The sequence below is a fragment of the Marmota monax genome, unplaced genomic scaffold (assembly GCF_021218885.2).
Source record: "Marmota monax isolate L192 unplaced genomic scaffold, Marmota_monax_Labrador192_F-V1.1 WCK01_AAM20220418_F8-fsc00014, whole genome shotgun sequence".
Classification (NCBI taxonomy): Eukaryota; Metazoa; Chordata; class Mammalia; order Rodentia; family Sciuridae; genus Marmota; species Marmota monax.
In genome coordinates this window covers 15,549,036-15,565,408 of record NW_026695222.1, presented here as the reverse complement: position 1 = coordinate 15,565,408, position 16,373 = coordinate 15,549,036, and the positions used below count along the sequence as shown (strand labels likewise).

Here is a 16,373-nt window from a genome sequence, read left to right as displayed (position 1 = left end):
CATCATATCTGCAGTAATTACTACCCAGGGTTGATTCTGTTTCCCGCCTTATTTTTCCACTTATTACTTAGAATTCTAATTGAGGAAGAACTGTTATATCTTCTCCTTGATTTATTTATTTGATTATTTTTTATTAGTATGAACTCATAAATATGAATTTTATTTTGTGTGTTGAAATCCAATACACTGGCCAAGTGATTTTTGACAAGAGTACCAAGACCATTCAAGAAAAAAGAATAATCTCAGCTAGGTGTGATCACACACGCTTGTAATCCCATTGACTTGGGAGGCTGAGGCAGGACGATTGCAAGTTGGAGGCCAGCCTGGACAATTTAGCGAGAACCCTGTCTCAAAATAAACAATAAAAAGGGCTGGAGCTGGGTATGGTGGCACATGCCTGTAATCCCAGTGGCTCAGGAGACTGAGGCAGGAGAATCACAAGTTCAAAGCCAGCTTCAGCAACTTAGCAAGGTCTTAAAACTCAGTGAGACCCTGTCTCTAAATAAAATACAAAAAAGGGCTAGGAATGTCACTCAGTGGTTAAACACCACTGGGTTCAATCCTTGGTACAGAAAGGAGGGGGGGGGCTGGAGGTGTGGCTTAGTAGTAGAGTACCTCTGGATTCAATCCCCAGTACTGAAAAAGAACAGCACTTATCAACTGATCTATATTCCCAGCCCTGTCTTTATTTTTTAAAATTTAAATTTGTATTGTTTTTGAGAGTCTCTGTATTGCCCAGGCTGGCCTCAAAACTCAATTCTCCTGCGTCAGCCTCTGAATAGTTGAGATTTTGGGACAAATGATTTGGGGACAACTGAATAACTACATGAAAGAATGAAGTTGGATTCCTACCTCACTCCCCATGGTCAAAAATTAATTCAAAATGGATCTATAACTTAAACATAGAAGCTAAAACTGTTAGGAGAAAATGGGTAAATCTTCGTGACCTAGGTTTGGTGTAGTGCATTCTTAGATTTGCGTCAAATCAAAACAAGAGCAAGAAAAGAAAAAAAAAAGTTTAATTGAACTCCATGAAAATTTAAAATGTTTGAACTTTAGGGAACACCACTAAGAAAGAGAAAACCCAAATATTGTCAGATCATGTTTAATAAGGGATGAGTATCAGAGAATGTAAAGAACTTTTAAATTTAAACCACAAAGGACAACAAAATTTAAAAATGGTCAAGGGGCGGGGCTTGTAGCACAGTGGTAAAGCACTTGCAGGTCGTGCACTAGGATCATGCATCAGTTTGATTATCTTCACTGAAAAGAAAGAAAGTCAAAAGGGCCCAAATAGAGATTTTTCCAAAGAAGATTATATAGATGGTCAATAAGCATATGAAACTGGGGATATAGCTTAGTGGTAGATCACTTGCTTAGTATGCACAAAGTCCTGGGTTTGATCCCCAGCACCGAAAAAAAAAAGTATATGAAAATATGCTCAACATCATTGGTTATTAAGGATGTGTGAATCCAATCCACAATGGGATACCAGTAGGATAACAGTAGTAATAACAACACAAAGAACAATAGAACTCTCTTACATTGCTGGTGAGAATGTAAAATGGTATAGCCACAGTAGAAAACAGTTTGGCAGTTACTTGAAGAGTTAAGCATAAAATTACTGTTATGGCTCAGTAATTCCACTCCTATACACCCAACAGAACTGAAAGGTACATAAACAAACACCTGTTAAAATGGTCATAGCAGTACTATTTACAGTAGCCAAGAGGTGGAAACAACCCAAATGATCATCAACTGATAAGTGGAGAAACAAATTGTAGTATATCCTTATAATGGAATATTACTCAACCACCAAAAGGAATTAAGTACAGATAATATGCTACAACTTGAACGAGCCTCAAAAACATTAGGTGCAAAAAGCCAGACACTAAAGGTTACGTATTATGTGATTCCTTTTGTGTGAAATACCCAGAATAGGCATATCCATAGAGAAAGAAAACAAATCAGTGGCTGCCAGAGAGTTGGAGATGGAGGAATATCGGATAATTAACGGACACTGGATATTCTTTCTTGAGTGATGAAAAGATATGAAGCTAGAGAGAGATGGTACTTGTACAACATTGTGAATGTACTAAATGTAAATGAATTATATATTTTAATTTGGTTGAATATATGTTATGTGAATTTGACTCAAAAAAATATATATCTGATACTATCATTAGCTTGTTACTCAAATTTTTTCCAGATTTGACCATTAGGTGCTTCTTCAAGTATTCTTTTTTTTTTTTTTTTAAGTTATAGATGGGCACAATACTTTATTTATTTATGCGGTGCTGAGGATCAAAGCCAGTGCCTAACGCATGCGAGACAAGCGCTCTATCACTGAGCCACAACCCCAGCCCTCAAGTGTTCTTTTAACAAGCCTCCATCTATTTTTTGTTTGTTTGTTAAGTTTTATTATTATTGTTGTGCTAGGGAAACCAAGGTCTCAGACATGCCAGGCAAGCACCCTACCACTGAGCCATACTCCAACCCTTACATGGTTATTTAGATTCTTGTCTTGTTAGCTAATAGTCTTTTGAACCAGTTATGCCATACTTTTCTGTGGTTTTTTTTTTTTTGGGAGGGGGTGCTAGGGATTGAACCCAGGGCCTTGTGCATGCTAGGGAAGCACTTATCAACTGATCTATATTCCCAGCCCTTTCTGTATTTTTTAAAATTTAAATTTGTATTGTTTTTGAGAATCTCTATATTGCCCAGGCTGGCCTCAAAACTCAATTCTCCTGCGTCAGCCTCTGAATAGTTGAGATTATGGGCATGCGCCACTGCGTCAGGTATGCTGCTACCATATCCAGCTCTCCCCCATCTAGTTTTAAGTGTTTCATTTCTGGTATCACAAAATGTTCTAGGTTCATTTGTATTTTCTCATTTTCTCTGTCTCAGCTCTGAAATGATTTACTTCTCCAAAGATTCCTGGTTTCTTTTATTGGAGAATGCTGTTGAGAAATCAAGGTCTAGAGTCAGTCACAGTGTTATATACCTGTAACCCCAGCAACTTGAGAGACTGAGACAGAAGGATCACAAGTTTGAGACCAACTTAGACAATTTAGGGAGACCCTGTCTCAAAAAGATAAAAAGGTCTGGGGATGTAACAGTGATAGAGCCCTCCTGGAGGCGGGGTATTGCATGCCACCCCCCAAAAAAAATGAAAGAAAAAAAGAAAGAGAAGGAAAATTTTAAAAAAGGAAACCAAGATATGGGCATTGGTGTGCTTATTATTACTAGAATATCATTGTGCTTGGGCTCACTTAGCAGACTGAGCTGTGAAGTATCTGTATGTATACCACCCAACCTTTATGTTTTTTTATATTCCTGCTTATACTTTAAAGTCCAACACCACAAGGCTTACTTCAGTCTCTCCCTTTTCCTCATTTAAACCTTATATCTCTACGGTTGAGAAACCCAACTTTTGTTACCTTCAGTTTGCTTATTTGTTTAATTCTGGTATGCCCATAGTTTCAGAATGTGAAAAATATCCCTGTAAGAAATACATTTACTCGGGCAGCAGTTGTAGCTCAGTGGTAGTGCACTTGCCTTGCATATATGAGACGCTGGGTTTGATCCTCAGCACCGTTAAAAAATAAATAAATAAATAAAATAAAGGTATTGTGTTCATCTACAACTAAAAAGAAAATTTAAAAAATACATTTACTGACTTGATTATAACACTTATAGATATTTCTTTTTAGCCTTAGAATATTTTGTCAGATTGATGTTTCATAGTTAAATGGGGCTAATTCAGTTTTTCATCCATGTGGTGTTTTTCATGTGGGGCTTCAGCATTTGCTGAGTCTGGCTTTGAACTTGCAATCCTCCTACTTCAGCTTCCCAAGCCGATGGGATTACAGACTTTTGCCACTACACCCAGCAACTGCAGAATATTTTTATCATCAAAAAGAAGCCCAGTACTGATCAGCTGTCACTCTCTATTTTCTCACAACACCCACTCCCCTATCCCTAGGCAAGCAGGATTCTACATTTTTGTCTTTATAGGTGTTCTTTTTCTGTAGTGGGGCTTGAACCCAGTGGGGCTTACCCCACCCCTTTGTTATACTTTATTTAGAGACAGGGTCTCACTGAGTTGCTCAGGGTCTCACTAAATTGCTGAAACTGGCTTTGAATTTGCGATCCTAGATGTGTGCTACCAAGCCGGACTCTTCTTTTTTTTTAATAGATGTTCTTATTAAGGGCATTTCTCATAAATGGAATCATATATGCTCTTTTATGGCTAGCTTCTCTCACTTTGTATGATGTTTTCAAGGTTTTTCCCAGCTTTATAATGTACAGGTTGAACATAATTTATCCAAAATGCTTGGTTGGGACCAGAAATCTTTCAGATTTTAGATTTTTTCAGATTTTGGAATATTTGCAGCATTAGTCCAAAAATCTGATGTTCAGATTTCAGGACATTTCTGATTTTGGATTTTCAGATGAGAGAGGTTCCATCCGTATTATTTCTTCCTTCCTTTTTCTTATTTTTTTAAAATATTTAGTTTTTAGTTTTAGGTGGACACAATATCTTTGTTTTATTTTCACATGGTGCTGAAAATCGAACCCAGGGCCTCACGCATGCTAGGCGAGCACGCTACCACTTGAGTCACATCCCCAGCCCTTCTTATTTTTTTAATCAAATATAAACTTGCTGTATTTTATTTGTCAGTTCACCAGTTTATAGGCATTTGTTTTTTCTTTCTATTGTGATTTAATGTTGATATGAACATTCATGTACAAGTTTTGTGAGGACATATTTTAATTTTGTTTATGGTGTATTTGTCATTTGATATTTCTTGTTTTTATGTAATTATATCTAATCAGTGTTGGGTTCTGAACTTTTCCATAGGTGAAGGTTAAGAATGAATTCACCATGTTTTCCTCTAGTACTTATGGTTTCATTTAAAAAAAATTAGATTCTTAATCTATTTGAAATCTGATTTTGTGAATGGTCTGAGGTGCTGGTATGATTTTATCTTTTCCAATGGTTTTGTAGCTGTCCTGGCACCAATCATTAAAAAGTCTGTATCACAGTGATGTACTACTTTCATCTTATACCAAGTTGCCATATGTTTTGGTCTAATGCTGGACTACCCATTTTATTCTGCTAGTCTATTTGTCTATTAATGTGCCAGTAATAGACTGTATACACTGATACACGCTTTAATATTAGAGGTTTTATAGTACCTTTTTTGGGGGGAGGGGGGTGAGGCTGGGAATTGAAGCATACTAGGTAAGCACTCTACCACTGAGCTATATCTCTAGCCCATAGTACTTAAATGTCTGATGGTCATAATTTTTCCTTATCAGTATTTTCTTTCTGGGAAAGAAAAAGGGATTGAACCCAGGGGTACTTTATCATCCCCAGTCATATTTTAAAATTTTTGTTTTGAGTCAGGGTCCTACTAAATTGACTGGGGCTGGCCTTGAATCTTCCTGTCTCTGCCTCCTGAGTGAGTCTCAGGGATTATAGGCATGTGCCACCACATGTAGCTCAATGTTTTCTTAACTGTTTTTGTATATATTTGTTTTTCCATATGAACCTTACTATCTGGTGTGACTACATAAAATGGCATGTTGACATTTTGATAGGGATTGAATTATTGCATTGACTTTTTAAAAATTAATTTAGGCATAACTGACACCTGTATAGCATTGAATTATCCTGAACATCATCAGAGGATACCTTTCCATTGTTCAAACCTACTTTAGTGTTTTGGTCTAATGCTTAAAATTTTTTTGTATAGCTTTGCACATTTAAAATTTTAAAAATTTTTCTTATATAGCTTTGTACATTTCTTGTGTTGTAAATTTTAATTTTCCTTGTTGTTTTATATGTGATCTTCTGTATAATTGTTGCCTTTAATAGTTTAACATTTATATATATATAAAAGCTATTCATATGTTAATTTTATATTCAGTTACTTCCCTGAATTCTTTTATTGTGTATTTTATTATGAGTATTTATTGGATTTAGTTATTTTTTCTACATATATCAAAGTATTAATATAATTTCTTCAAGGTGTTTGAGATATTTTTTATAAAATTGTGTGTGTGTGTGTGTGTAACTACTTATAAAATAAGTAACTTTTCTTATGTTGAACTAACCTTGCATTTTTAGAGTATACCCATCCTGGCCATAACCTGAGTTTATCATGATCTTTTTCATGTTTTACTGAATTATATTAGATAAATTTCATTTGGCATTGTTACATTTGTGTTGGTAAGTAGTTTTGATATCATGTTTATAGTACCTGCTATGAAAAAATTAATGAACAATTAGAATCATCTACTTCTTCAGTATTGGTAGAACTTGCCTATAAGTCTGGCTGGGTCTACTCTTTTGTTTGTGGGAAATTTTCTTATTACTAATTGAACTTGTTTAATGATTATAGGACCATTTAAAATTTCTATCTTCCCCCTCCCTCCCTCCCTCCCTTCCTTCCTTCCTCCCTCCCTCCCTTCCTTCCTTCCTTCCTTCTGTATTAGAGATTGAAGCCAGGGATGCTTTACCACTTAGCTACACCCCAGCCCCAACCCCTTTTATTTTTTATTTTGAGACAGGGTTTCACTAAGTTGCTTAGGCTAGCCTCAAATTTACGATCCTCTTGGCTCAGCCTCCTAAGTAGCTGGGGTTACAGGCATACGCCACCACACTTGGTCTCTATTTCTTCTTGAGCTAATTTTTTTTTTTTGGGTTGTAGATGGACACAATACCTTTATTTTGTTTATATATTTATTTTTTTATGTGGTGCCAGGATCGAACCCAGTACCTCACACATGCTTGGCAAGCGCTCTACCACTGAACCACAACCCTGGCCCATTGAGTTAATTTTTTCCCTAATTTTTATCTAATTTTAATCTTTTCAAAAATATTCTTCAATTATCATTTTGCTACATTATCGATAGATAAAATTCCCTTTCCTTCTTCTCCTCTTTTCTTCCCTCCCTCCCTGAATTATTTTCAGGGAAGCTAAAAACAAAAAACATCTACCCTAATTCAGCAAGTAACTCTTAAAAGAGTAGGGTATTCTCAGGGGCTGCGGATATAGCTCAGTTGGTGGAGTGCTTGCCTCTTATACTTAAGACCCTGGGTTCAATCCCCAGCACCACACAACAATAACAACAAGAATAGGGTATTCTCTACATGACCACAATACTATTGTCACCTTCAAGAAGCTTAACCTTGATAAAATAACATCATCTAACATATGCTTTCCAAATGCAAATTCTTTAATTTACACATATGACCTTTATAGGATTTGAGGGGAAGGAATGGGGTTCAAGATTTAATCAAGGGTCTTGTATTACATTTTGTTATCATCTTTGATCTTCACCTGCCCCCTTCCTGTGATGCAGGGAATGAAACCCAGGACCTCCAGCATGCTAGGCAATTGTTCTATCACTGAGTTATATCCTTATCCCTACATTGCCATTTGGATTGAATCTTTTATATTTTTCCATGAAATGTTTCCATTTCACCTCCATTTTTAAACATGTTGGTGTAAGGTTTTGTTTGCAGCACTAGGGATTGAAGCCAGGGGTGCTTTACTACTGCCTTTTGTGTTTCTTATTTTGAGACAGTGTTTCCCTAAGTTGCCCAGGTTATTCTCCAACTTGCATACTCCTTCCTCTGCCTCCTGAGTAGCTTTATGTCACTGCTTCTGGCTGGCATAAGTTTTTTTTTTTTGTATTTTATTTTTGGCCCTGATATATCTATAATTATGTGCCCTTTTACATTTCTAATACTATTTGTTTATTCTTCTCTCTTTCTTTTTATATCAGACTTATGAGAGTCACATCAATCACAAGTCATTTCTAAGAACTAGCTTTGTTGATTCCTCATAACTGTTTTCTGTTTAACCCAATTCTGATCTTACCTTTAAAATGTCTTTTCTTTAAGGGTTTATTCTGTTGGTATAATATCTTAAAATTGGTATTTAATGTATTTTCAGTCTTTCTTCTATTCCAGAATAAATTTTTAAAAAATATTTATTTTTTAGTTGTAGTTGCACACAATATGTATATTTATTATTTTTTTTTTTAATGTGGTGCTGAGGATCAAACCCAGGACCTCGCATGTGCTAGGCAAGTACTCTACCACTGAGCCACAACTCTAGCCCCTTATTCCAGAATAAATTTTTAAAGCTTTACTTTTTCCTCAGCGTACGATTTTATCTTCGTTACAAAATTGTCATGTATTTTCTTAACTTTTATGTACTTATTAATAGTTTTTTTTATATCCATGTTTTATTTATTTATTTGTTTGTTTGCTTATTTATTTATTTTATTTGGTGCTGAGGATCAAACTCAGTGCTTCACGCATGCGAGGCAAGTGCTCAACCACTGGGCTACAACCCCAGCCCCATCCATGAATACAAATGTATTATTAGGTTCATACAAGTTTAGAATTGCTACATTTTTCTGGTGAATTGACCTTTTATTATTATAGGCCATCTTTATCTCTGTAATACATTTTTGCATTAAAGTCTATTTTATCTGATAATAGAATAGATATCCTAGTTTCCTTTTTGGTTACTGTTTACCTAATATATCTCTTTCAGTCCTTTAGTTTTGAACTCTTCTGTCTTATATTTTAAGGTCTCTGTCTTATAAACAGTATGTAGCAGTATAACTGATTTCTTTCCTTTACGATATGATTTTCCTTACAGTTTGGTCCATTTGAATTGATTGATGTTTGAATTCATTTCTATTTTGTGCTTTCTTTTCCCATTTTTTTTATTTATGTTTCTTCTTTTTCTTTTTATGGGGGGGTGGGTGGGGGAGAATTGTAGTGAAGGGAAAAAATACAGAAAATAGTACAAAGCCATATGCCTACTACCCAGAGTAAACAAATATTAAATTTTTTACCTTTTTTGGGGGGTGGGTAACAGAGATTAAGCCCAGAGGCATTTAACCACTGAGCTACATCCCCAACCTTTTTTATTTTTTTATTTTGAGACAGGGTCTTGCTAAGTTACCTAGGTCCTTACTGAGTTGCTGATGCTGGCTTTGAACTTGTGGTCCTGCTGCCTCAGCCTTCTGAGTTGCTGGAATAGCAGGTGTGCACCACTGCACTTAACTCATAATTGCTTTTGACAAATTTAATAAAATATTATAAGATAAAGTCATGTTTTCCTTTCTCCTTTCTGGGAGGCTAATGCTAAATGACTTTGGTATATGTCCTTCTATTATATGGTATATGTCCTTCTATTAAACTTTTATAGATAATGTTCCTGTATATCTAAAAATAATACATAGTATTGTTTAGTATAATCTCAAAATAGTTATGTTTTCATTTTACAAGCATTGTTTGGTGACTTTCTGTGATAATTAACCTCCTGTTTTTAAGATTTGTCTATGTTGACATATATAGATGTGGCTTTTTCATTAAACCTGCTAAATAATGTATCATATGCCATTTTATCACTATTTATTTGTTCATTGAAGGACTCCTGGTGCAGTGAATATTCTTTCATTTATATCTTTTGCAACATATTTTCAGGATGCATACCTAGAATGGTGTTATTAGGTCCCAGGTCAGAGGATGCACACTTAATTCCTTTTTATAATAATAATTATTAATAATAACTAAAAATATAATAATAAACAATATATTTTTATGTATTAGAGATTGAACCCAGAGGTGCTTTACCACTGAGCCATCCTCAGTTCCTTTTATATTTATTTATTTATTGAGTTAGGGCTTTGCTAAGTTGCTGAAACTGGCCTTGAACTTGTGATCCTCCTGCCTCAGCCTCTCAAATTGCTGGGGTTACAGATGTGTCAACACCTTTTTTTTTTTTTAAAGAATTTTTTTTCTTTGTTTTTTAGTTGTTGTTGGACACAATACCTTTATTTTATTTATTTATTTTATGTGGTGCTGAGGATCGAACCCAGGGCCTCACACACGCTAGGCGAACGCTCTACCGCTGAGCCACAACCCCAGCCCTCAACACTTTTTTAAATGTATATGTCTTTCTTGTTTAATTAAAGACCCAGTAAAATTGTAAACCTGTTCGTCATGGCATGGTTTTGCAGAAGGGATCTTTAGGTTTAGGCTGGTAGCTTCTTCTCTTTTCTTGGCATTCCTAAATGTCCTGTTCTGCCCTTTCTCCTAGCGGCAGTACATACCTGTGAAAGTGAAGAGCAAAGCCTTCTGGATCTTCTCTTGGGAGTATGCCATGATGTATGTGGGAAGCCTAGTGGTAATCGTTTGCCTCTCCTTCTTCCTTCTCAGCTCCTGGGATTTCATCCCTGCTGTCTATGGCTTCATGTAAGTAAAGACCATATTAGAAAATTCAGTAGGTTAGTTTTATTTTCATAGCTCCTCCTGAAATCAGACTGAGGCAATATCTATAGCAGGTGTCCTCAAACTTTAAGGTGCCTCAGAGTCTCTGCAGGGCTTGTTTAACCCAGATTGCTGGCCCAGTCCCAGAGGTCCTGATTTAGTAGGTCTCAGGTAGGGACCGAGAATTTGCATTTCCCAAGTTTTCAGGTGACGTTGCTACTGATAATCCAGGAACATATTTTGAGAACCACTGCTGTAGAGCACATCTTTTTTTTTTGAGAGAGAGAGAGAGAATTTTTAATATTTATTTTTTAGTTTTCAGCGGACACAACATCTTTTTTTTTTTTTTTTTTTGTATGTGGTGCTGAGGATTGAACCCGGGCCACACGCATGCCAGGAGAGCATGCTACTGCTTGAGCCACATCCCCAGCCCCTAGAGCACATCTTTTTTCTGATGGGATTAAAGAACACTCCCTAAAAACATCCACAGCAATTGTTAGCCTCTAACTGGGAGGTTTGGGTTCAAGCAAGATTGGATATATTCTTCTACTGCCAGAAGATCCATGATAGTTTCAGCATAAAGCTACCTGCTATGTGTGAGACCTTTAGAGGAAACCCAGATGGGTTTGCAGTACTGCAGGCTTGCTCAAGTGTGTTTTCATGAAAATGCCCTCTGTGTGAGTGCTGAGGGGCCAGGCACTGCTCAAGCCTTTAAGAGCTCATAGTCTAGTGGGTGAGGGACACTTAAATCTGTTTGGATTGGGAAGGGATCTGGAGTGGTAGAACTTCCATTTGGGACTCTCCTTCTTTTGTTAAATCCTGACTGAGCATAACAATGACTTATTCACTTTTAGCGCTTCCTTGGATGGGAGTTCAGGATGCCTGGTGAAGAGCTTTTCCTGGCTTTCTGCTAGGTCACAGATTCTGTTTTGTTCTTTTAGAAAATTTTTTATTCAGGCAAATGTTGTGCTTATCAGGGCAAATAGTTATCTATACACAGTGATAGGGTGCTCACAAGGATTAAAAGACTATCAGGGCAACAGATAGCTCATTAAGGCTTCTGTCAAGCCCCTTGCATCTTTGTGTCTACCAGTACAAAACTGTGTCACAAATTTTGCCCAGTTAAAACTGGTGAGTTTTTTTTTTTTTAATTTAAGTAGGTGTATATGACAGCAGAATGCATTTTGAATGATTGCACACAATTACAGCACAACTTTTCATTTCTCTGGTTGCACACAATGTAGCATCACACCATATATGCAGTCATACATGTACATAGGCTAATGATGTCCATCACATTCCACCATCTTTTCTGCTCACATATCCCCTCCCTTCCTCTCTGCCCTTGTTCTTTACTTCATTTCACAGAGACGGAAATATAGTTGCCACAAGAGGCAAAGTCTTACCCTGGGTAGAGGCTTCTGTCAGGGAAGCCTGTCTCTCTCTTTCTGGTCCCCATTTGTTTCCTTTCTAAATTGTGAATTGAGATCACTTTCAACTCTGTTTTTTTTTTTTTTTAAGAGAGAGTGGGGGAGAGAGAGAGAGAGAGAGAATTTTTTAATATTTATTTTTTAGTTCTCGGCGGACACAACATCTTTGTTTGTATGTGGTGCTGAGGATCAAACCCTGGCCGCACGCATGCCAGGCGAGCGCGCTACCGCTTGAGCCACATCCCCAGCCCTACTTTTTTTTTTTTTTTTTAACATTTAGTTTTTAGTTATAGGTGGACACAATATCTTTATTTCATTTTTATGTGGTGCTGAGGATCGAACCCAGTGCCTCTGACATGCTAGGCGAGCACGCTACCACTGAGCCACAACCCCAGCCCCTCAACTCTGTTATTTTTCAAAATAAAAATATAATGAGCTGTGGTTAATGTCTGTAATCCCAGAGACTTGGGAGGATGAAGCAATAGGATCTCAAGTTTGAGGCCAGCCTCAGCAGTTTAGCAAGACCCTGTGTCAAAAAAGTAAAAAGGTGTGTGTGTGTATAAATTGTAAACTTTCAGAAAAGTTAGAATTTCAACAAATTTTTATATGATTTAACCAGATAAAAATATCTTCTAGTTAAACCTTAATTTCTCAAATGAGCTCTTGGACACTGAGTATTCTAGCAGAGCCTGATGATGGTTCCTGGAGCCCCTAGAATTCTCACTGCAGGTCCAGGCACTGAGTCTTCAGGTTCCTGCTGTGGGAATGTAGAACAAGAATGGGGAGCAGCAGGACCTTTGAACTTCTTCCTTTGGGCAGGTCTTTGGAATGCCCAAAATAGATATTGTTTATTTAAATCTCCTTCCTCCTTGTTACGTACTGGGAAGCTCCTGACTAAATGGACCTGAGCAGTAAAAGAGGGGCTGCTTTCTTGATTTCTAGGATAAATCCCTGCCTCATTTTAGATTTTGTTTTGCTAAACTAATATTTATTATGGCTTATCATTCAGTGTGTCTCTGGCCCTTGTTTTTGTTAATCACCTATATCGGGGAACCTACAGAACCATCACACCCTGTTCTCTACAAGGAGGAAGTTGTCCTTGGCTGGCTAGCAGTGACCCAAGTCTTCAGGAGGAAACAAGGGCACAGCAGACCATGTGTAACTCTGCTCTCTTTTTTCTCTCCCTGTGTTTTCTTAATTCCAGACTTTCTGTTCCAGATCTCACTCCAAACATTGGTCTTTTCTGGTACTTCTTTGCAGAGATGTTTGAGCACTTCAGCCTCTTCTTTGTCTGCGTGTTTCAGATCAACGTCTTCTTCTACACTGTCCCCTTAGCCATCAAGCTAAAGTAAGTGGGGGGACCTGCTGCTTCTTTATTCCCCTCCTTCTCCCCCCATGGCCTCATGGGTACCCTTCATATAAGGAGCCCCTGCCATCAGGTTGATGTCATCTTTGCTCAGGGAACCCTGTCCTTGGTCTCTTCATGTGCCAGTGGCCAGAGCCAGCAGTTGCGTATCATGCATGAGCACAGGCTGCAGGGAGGGCTTTGGAGCCCTGGATGTTCCCTGGACTCACTTTGAGGTGCCTGCACCCACATTGCTGCTGAACCTATTCACCATTTTGGACATCAGGAGTTGTGTTAAGGGGGTTTCTTTGGGAAAAGTGGTTCTGTTTGGATATCCTCCATTAACTGCCCAGTGACTGTCCATGGGGACTCAGGATGGATTCCTTAGGAGGCTAACCGCCTGAGCTCTCTTTAATCTTCTGATTTATATCCCTCAGAAGGGTTTGTCTGCAGTGTAAGAGGACTAATCTATTTGAGCTCTCCCCATCCCAGGCGCCTTTCTAGGCTCTCTGAAACATAGTCATACCTAACTCAGCAACTCGAGGAGATAGCGTGATCTTATTATTGTCACTCCTATTTTATAGTTGGGGAAATTGATGCTCAGAAAGGTGGAATGGTTTTCCCAGAATCACACAGCTAGTAAGCAGTGGAACTAGAATTCCAGTTTATCTGGCTCCAGAATCTGTGCTCATGCCCTGGCACTTTTCTAAGCTTCTGAGGAAGAGCACTGCAGTAGCCCTGGAAATGGTTTATTATCCTGGCTTCCAAGAAGCTGACCTCAAGCATACAGGGTCTGTGCAAAAATGGCCACATGTGTGCATGTAGGTATTGCTGAGGAGGATTTCCACCTGGCTCTTCTGTTCACTTCCCTTCAGCTCTTAGACTGCTCTTGAGGAGCACTGGAAGTTGAACTCTGTCCCTACCTCCTGACCAGGGCTGTGAGGCATCAGAAGCACTAAGAACAGCATGGTGGTGGTTAGAAGCTCTGGAGACAGCTTCATCACTTACTGATATTTGGTCAACCACTTCACTTCTCTGAACCTCAATTTCCTCATCTGTGAAGGCCAATGGACAGGACTGCCTATCTTGAGGGGTGGTTGTAGTTTGTGAGGGTCACTTGAGGTGATGCAGAAGACTTGAGCACATAGTGCGGATTTCAGGAGATGGTAACCATTGTCATCCCTTATTACTAGTTTGAAATCACAGTTTAAACTGTTATTAGTTTAAGGTAACAAGAACTCCAGTTTCAGCCCTTCAGAGCTGTTGAAAAACTGCATCTAGCTTTCAGTTATCTTTCTGGACACTGAGGCTCTACTGACCTCACTGACCATATTGTCATTGAACAGAGCATTATCTTGGAGGCCTTTCTTGCCCTGGGGCCTGTTGTCACAGCAGCCTCTGGCAAGGGAGGGTGCCTGATGACCCTGACAAGCAGTCATTTAAGCCTGCTAATAAGGAGCTGACTTCATTTGTTTTCATCCTCCTTGGCTTCTGGGAGAAGGCCTGGAGCTGGTAGAGGCAGTGGTGGCTATTGTTGGGAAATGTCTCTGTGGACTAGTTCTTAATGTTTGCCAGGCCTTCCTCACCACCTCTGGGCATTTTTGGGTCCCTGTAGTTTTCTGCTGTGCTACCCGGGTCTGGCCCATTCAATCCAGCCCCTGCCCAGAGTCTTCTGGGAGCATTTTTGGTTCAAGGGGTGGGTCTAGGGTCTCTGGGATAAACTTGGTCCCTGGCTGATCTCTGTCCTCTCCATCCTGCCCTAGGGAGCACCCTATCTTCTTCATGTTTATCCAGATTGCCATCATCTCCATCTTCAAGTCCTACCCAACTGTGGGGGACGTGGCGCTCTACATGGCCTTCTTTCCTGTGTGGAACCACCTCTACAGATGTGAGTACTCCTACTGACTCCAATCTGCTGGTGGCAGATTTGTGTCATTCTAGCTCCTGGATGAAATGCCAGGGAGAGAGGAATTGATAGGCATTTACTGGGCCCCTTGCTGGTGCAGACAGCACTGGGAGAGAGGTTACAGCCTCAGGCAACCCTGGCACCCTATACCATGATCAGAGATGTTAATAAACATAACCACCATTTGTAGAGCTCTTATTGAGAACCTAGCCACTGTGACTCTAAAAGAGTGTTACATCCATAAGCTCATTATATCTTCACACCAGCCTTTGAGGTAAGTATCCCCATTTTGCTGATGAGAAAATTGAGGTACAGAATAGTAGAGGCACTTGTGTGAGATCACATGATTACTAAGTGGAAAAGCTGGGACTAGAATCCAGAGTCCCTGCCCAATGTTGTCCTATAGGACTTTAATTTACATTCAAATTTAAGAAGCCACATGTGACTAGGTTGCCATATTGGATAGTGTAATTCTGGCCTCAAGTTCTAAACCATTATCCAGTGCTGCATCCAGAGATTCCTAGAAAGCTGCTGGATGACACCAGATTTTCTGCCTCCTGTGAAGACCCTTCTCAATTCTTTACTCCTCCCCTTCTCAGAAGATGGCTCAGTGGTGACCTGTGTGTGTTCCCGAGGCCTGCAGTGCTGTAATGCTCCAGTGCTCCCCTCAGTTGGGCTCTTCACCCTCTCTTTTCAATGTTTGGGAGCTCCCTTAGGGCAGATGCCTCTCTGTCTCCAGCACCCAGGAGGAAACCTGATACAGAGAAGTATTGGCAAATGTGTATGGAGAGGGCTTTTTAAGCCTCCCTAAGGAGGTGGTATCAGTTACCCTCCTGATTCTCTATAGTAAAACTGGGAAGGGAGCCCTTGAACTTTCCTTACCCTCTGTGGGTGCACAACAGAATGTCAGGAATGAACTTGGGTGCAGGCTTCAAAGGAAGTGAGTTTCCTTGTTGTTTTGATTTGTCTGGGTGTCAACCAGGAAGTGAAACTGACCAGCTGCCAGTAGGAGTGAGGTAAACAGCTGAGTGGGCGGGCTAAGCCTGCAGGTGAGGGCCTGCTGGGGTTGTGACCACTCTGGGCTGACTGGGAACAGGAAGCAGCATCTTCTGCCTGTGACATCCTCATTGCACAGATAAGAATCACCTAGTCCAGCAAGCTTAGAATTAGTTTGGGGCCCTTTGACAGAGTGGCCGGTGACAAATCACAAGGCCACCAAAACATAGGGACATGCCCCATCTATAACAGGGTAGATCTTGGGGACATGGTCGTCTTTCCCCAAAAGTAGATCATTTTCTTTAGCTGCCTGTCCCACAGAGATAGTGTCTTCAATACCACATTGCTGAACTCGTCTGTGGATAGATGACTTGAGTCTACATCCTGGCT

The 16,373-nt window shown here is 39.2% G+C and overlaps 1 protein-coding gene across 3 annotated transcripts in view; it reads left to right on the top strand.

Moving 5' to 3' along the window:
• The window catches only part of Pigu (phosphatidylinositol glycan anchor biosynthesis class U), a 90,929-nt gene that overhangs the window by 55,211 nt on the left and 19,345 nt on the right, over positions 1 to 16,373 (top strand). For all 3 annotated transcript variants that reach the window (XM_046433315.2, XM_058575453.1, XM_058575454.1), the window contains 3 exons: positions 10,137 to 10,291; positions 12,941 to 13,084; positions 14,845 to 14,969. In XM_046433315.2, coding sequence (XP_046289271.1) covers positions 10,137 to 10,291; positions 12,941 to 13,084; positions 14,845 to 14,969 — 424 coding nt within the window. The remainder of the gene's footprint in view (positions 1 to 10,136; positions 10,292 to 12,940; positions 13,085 to 14,844; positions 14,970 to 16,373) is intronic.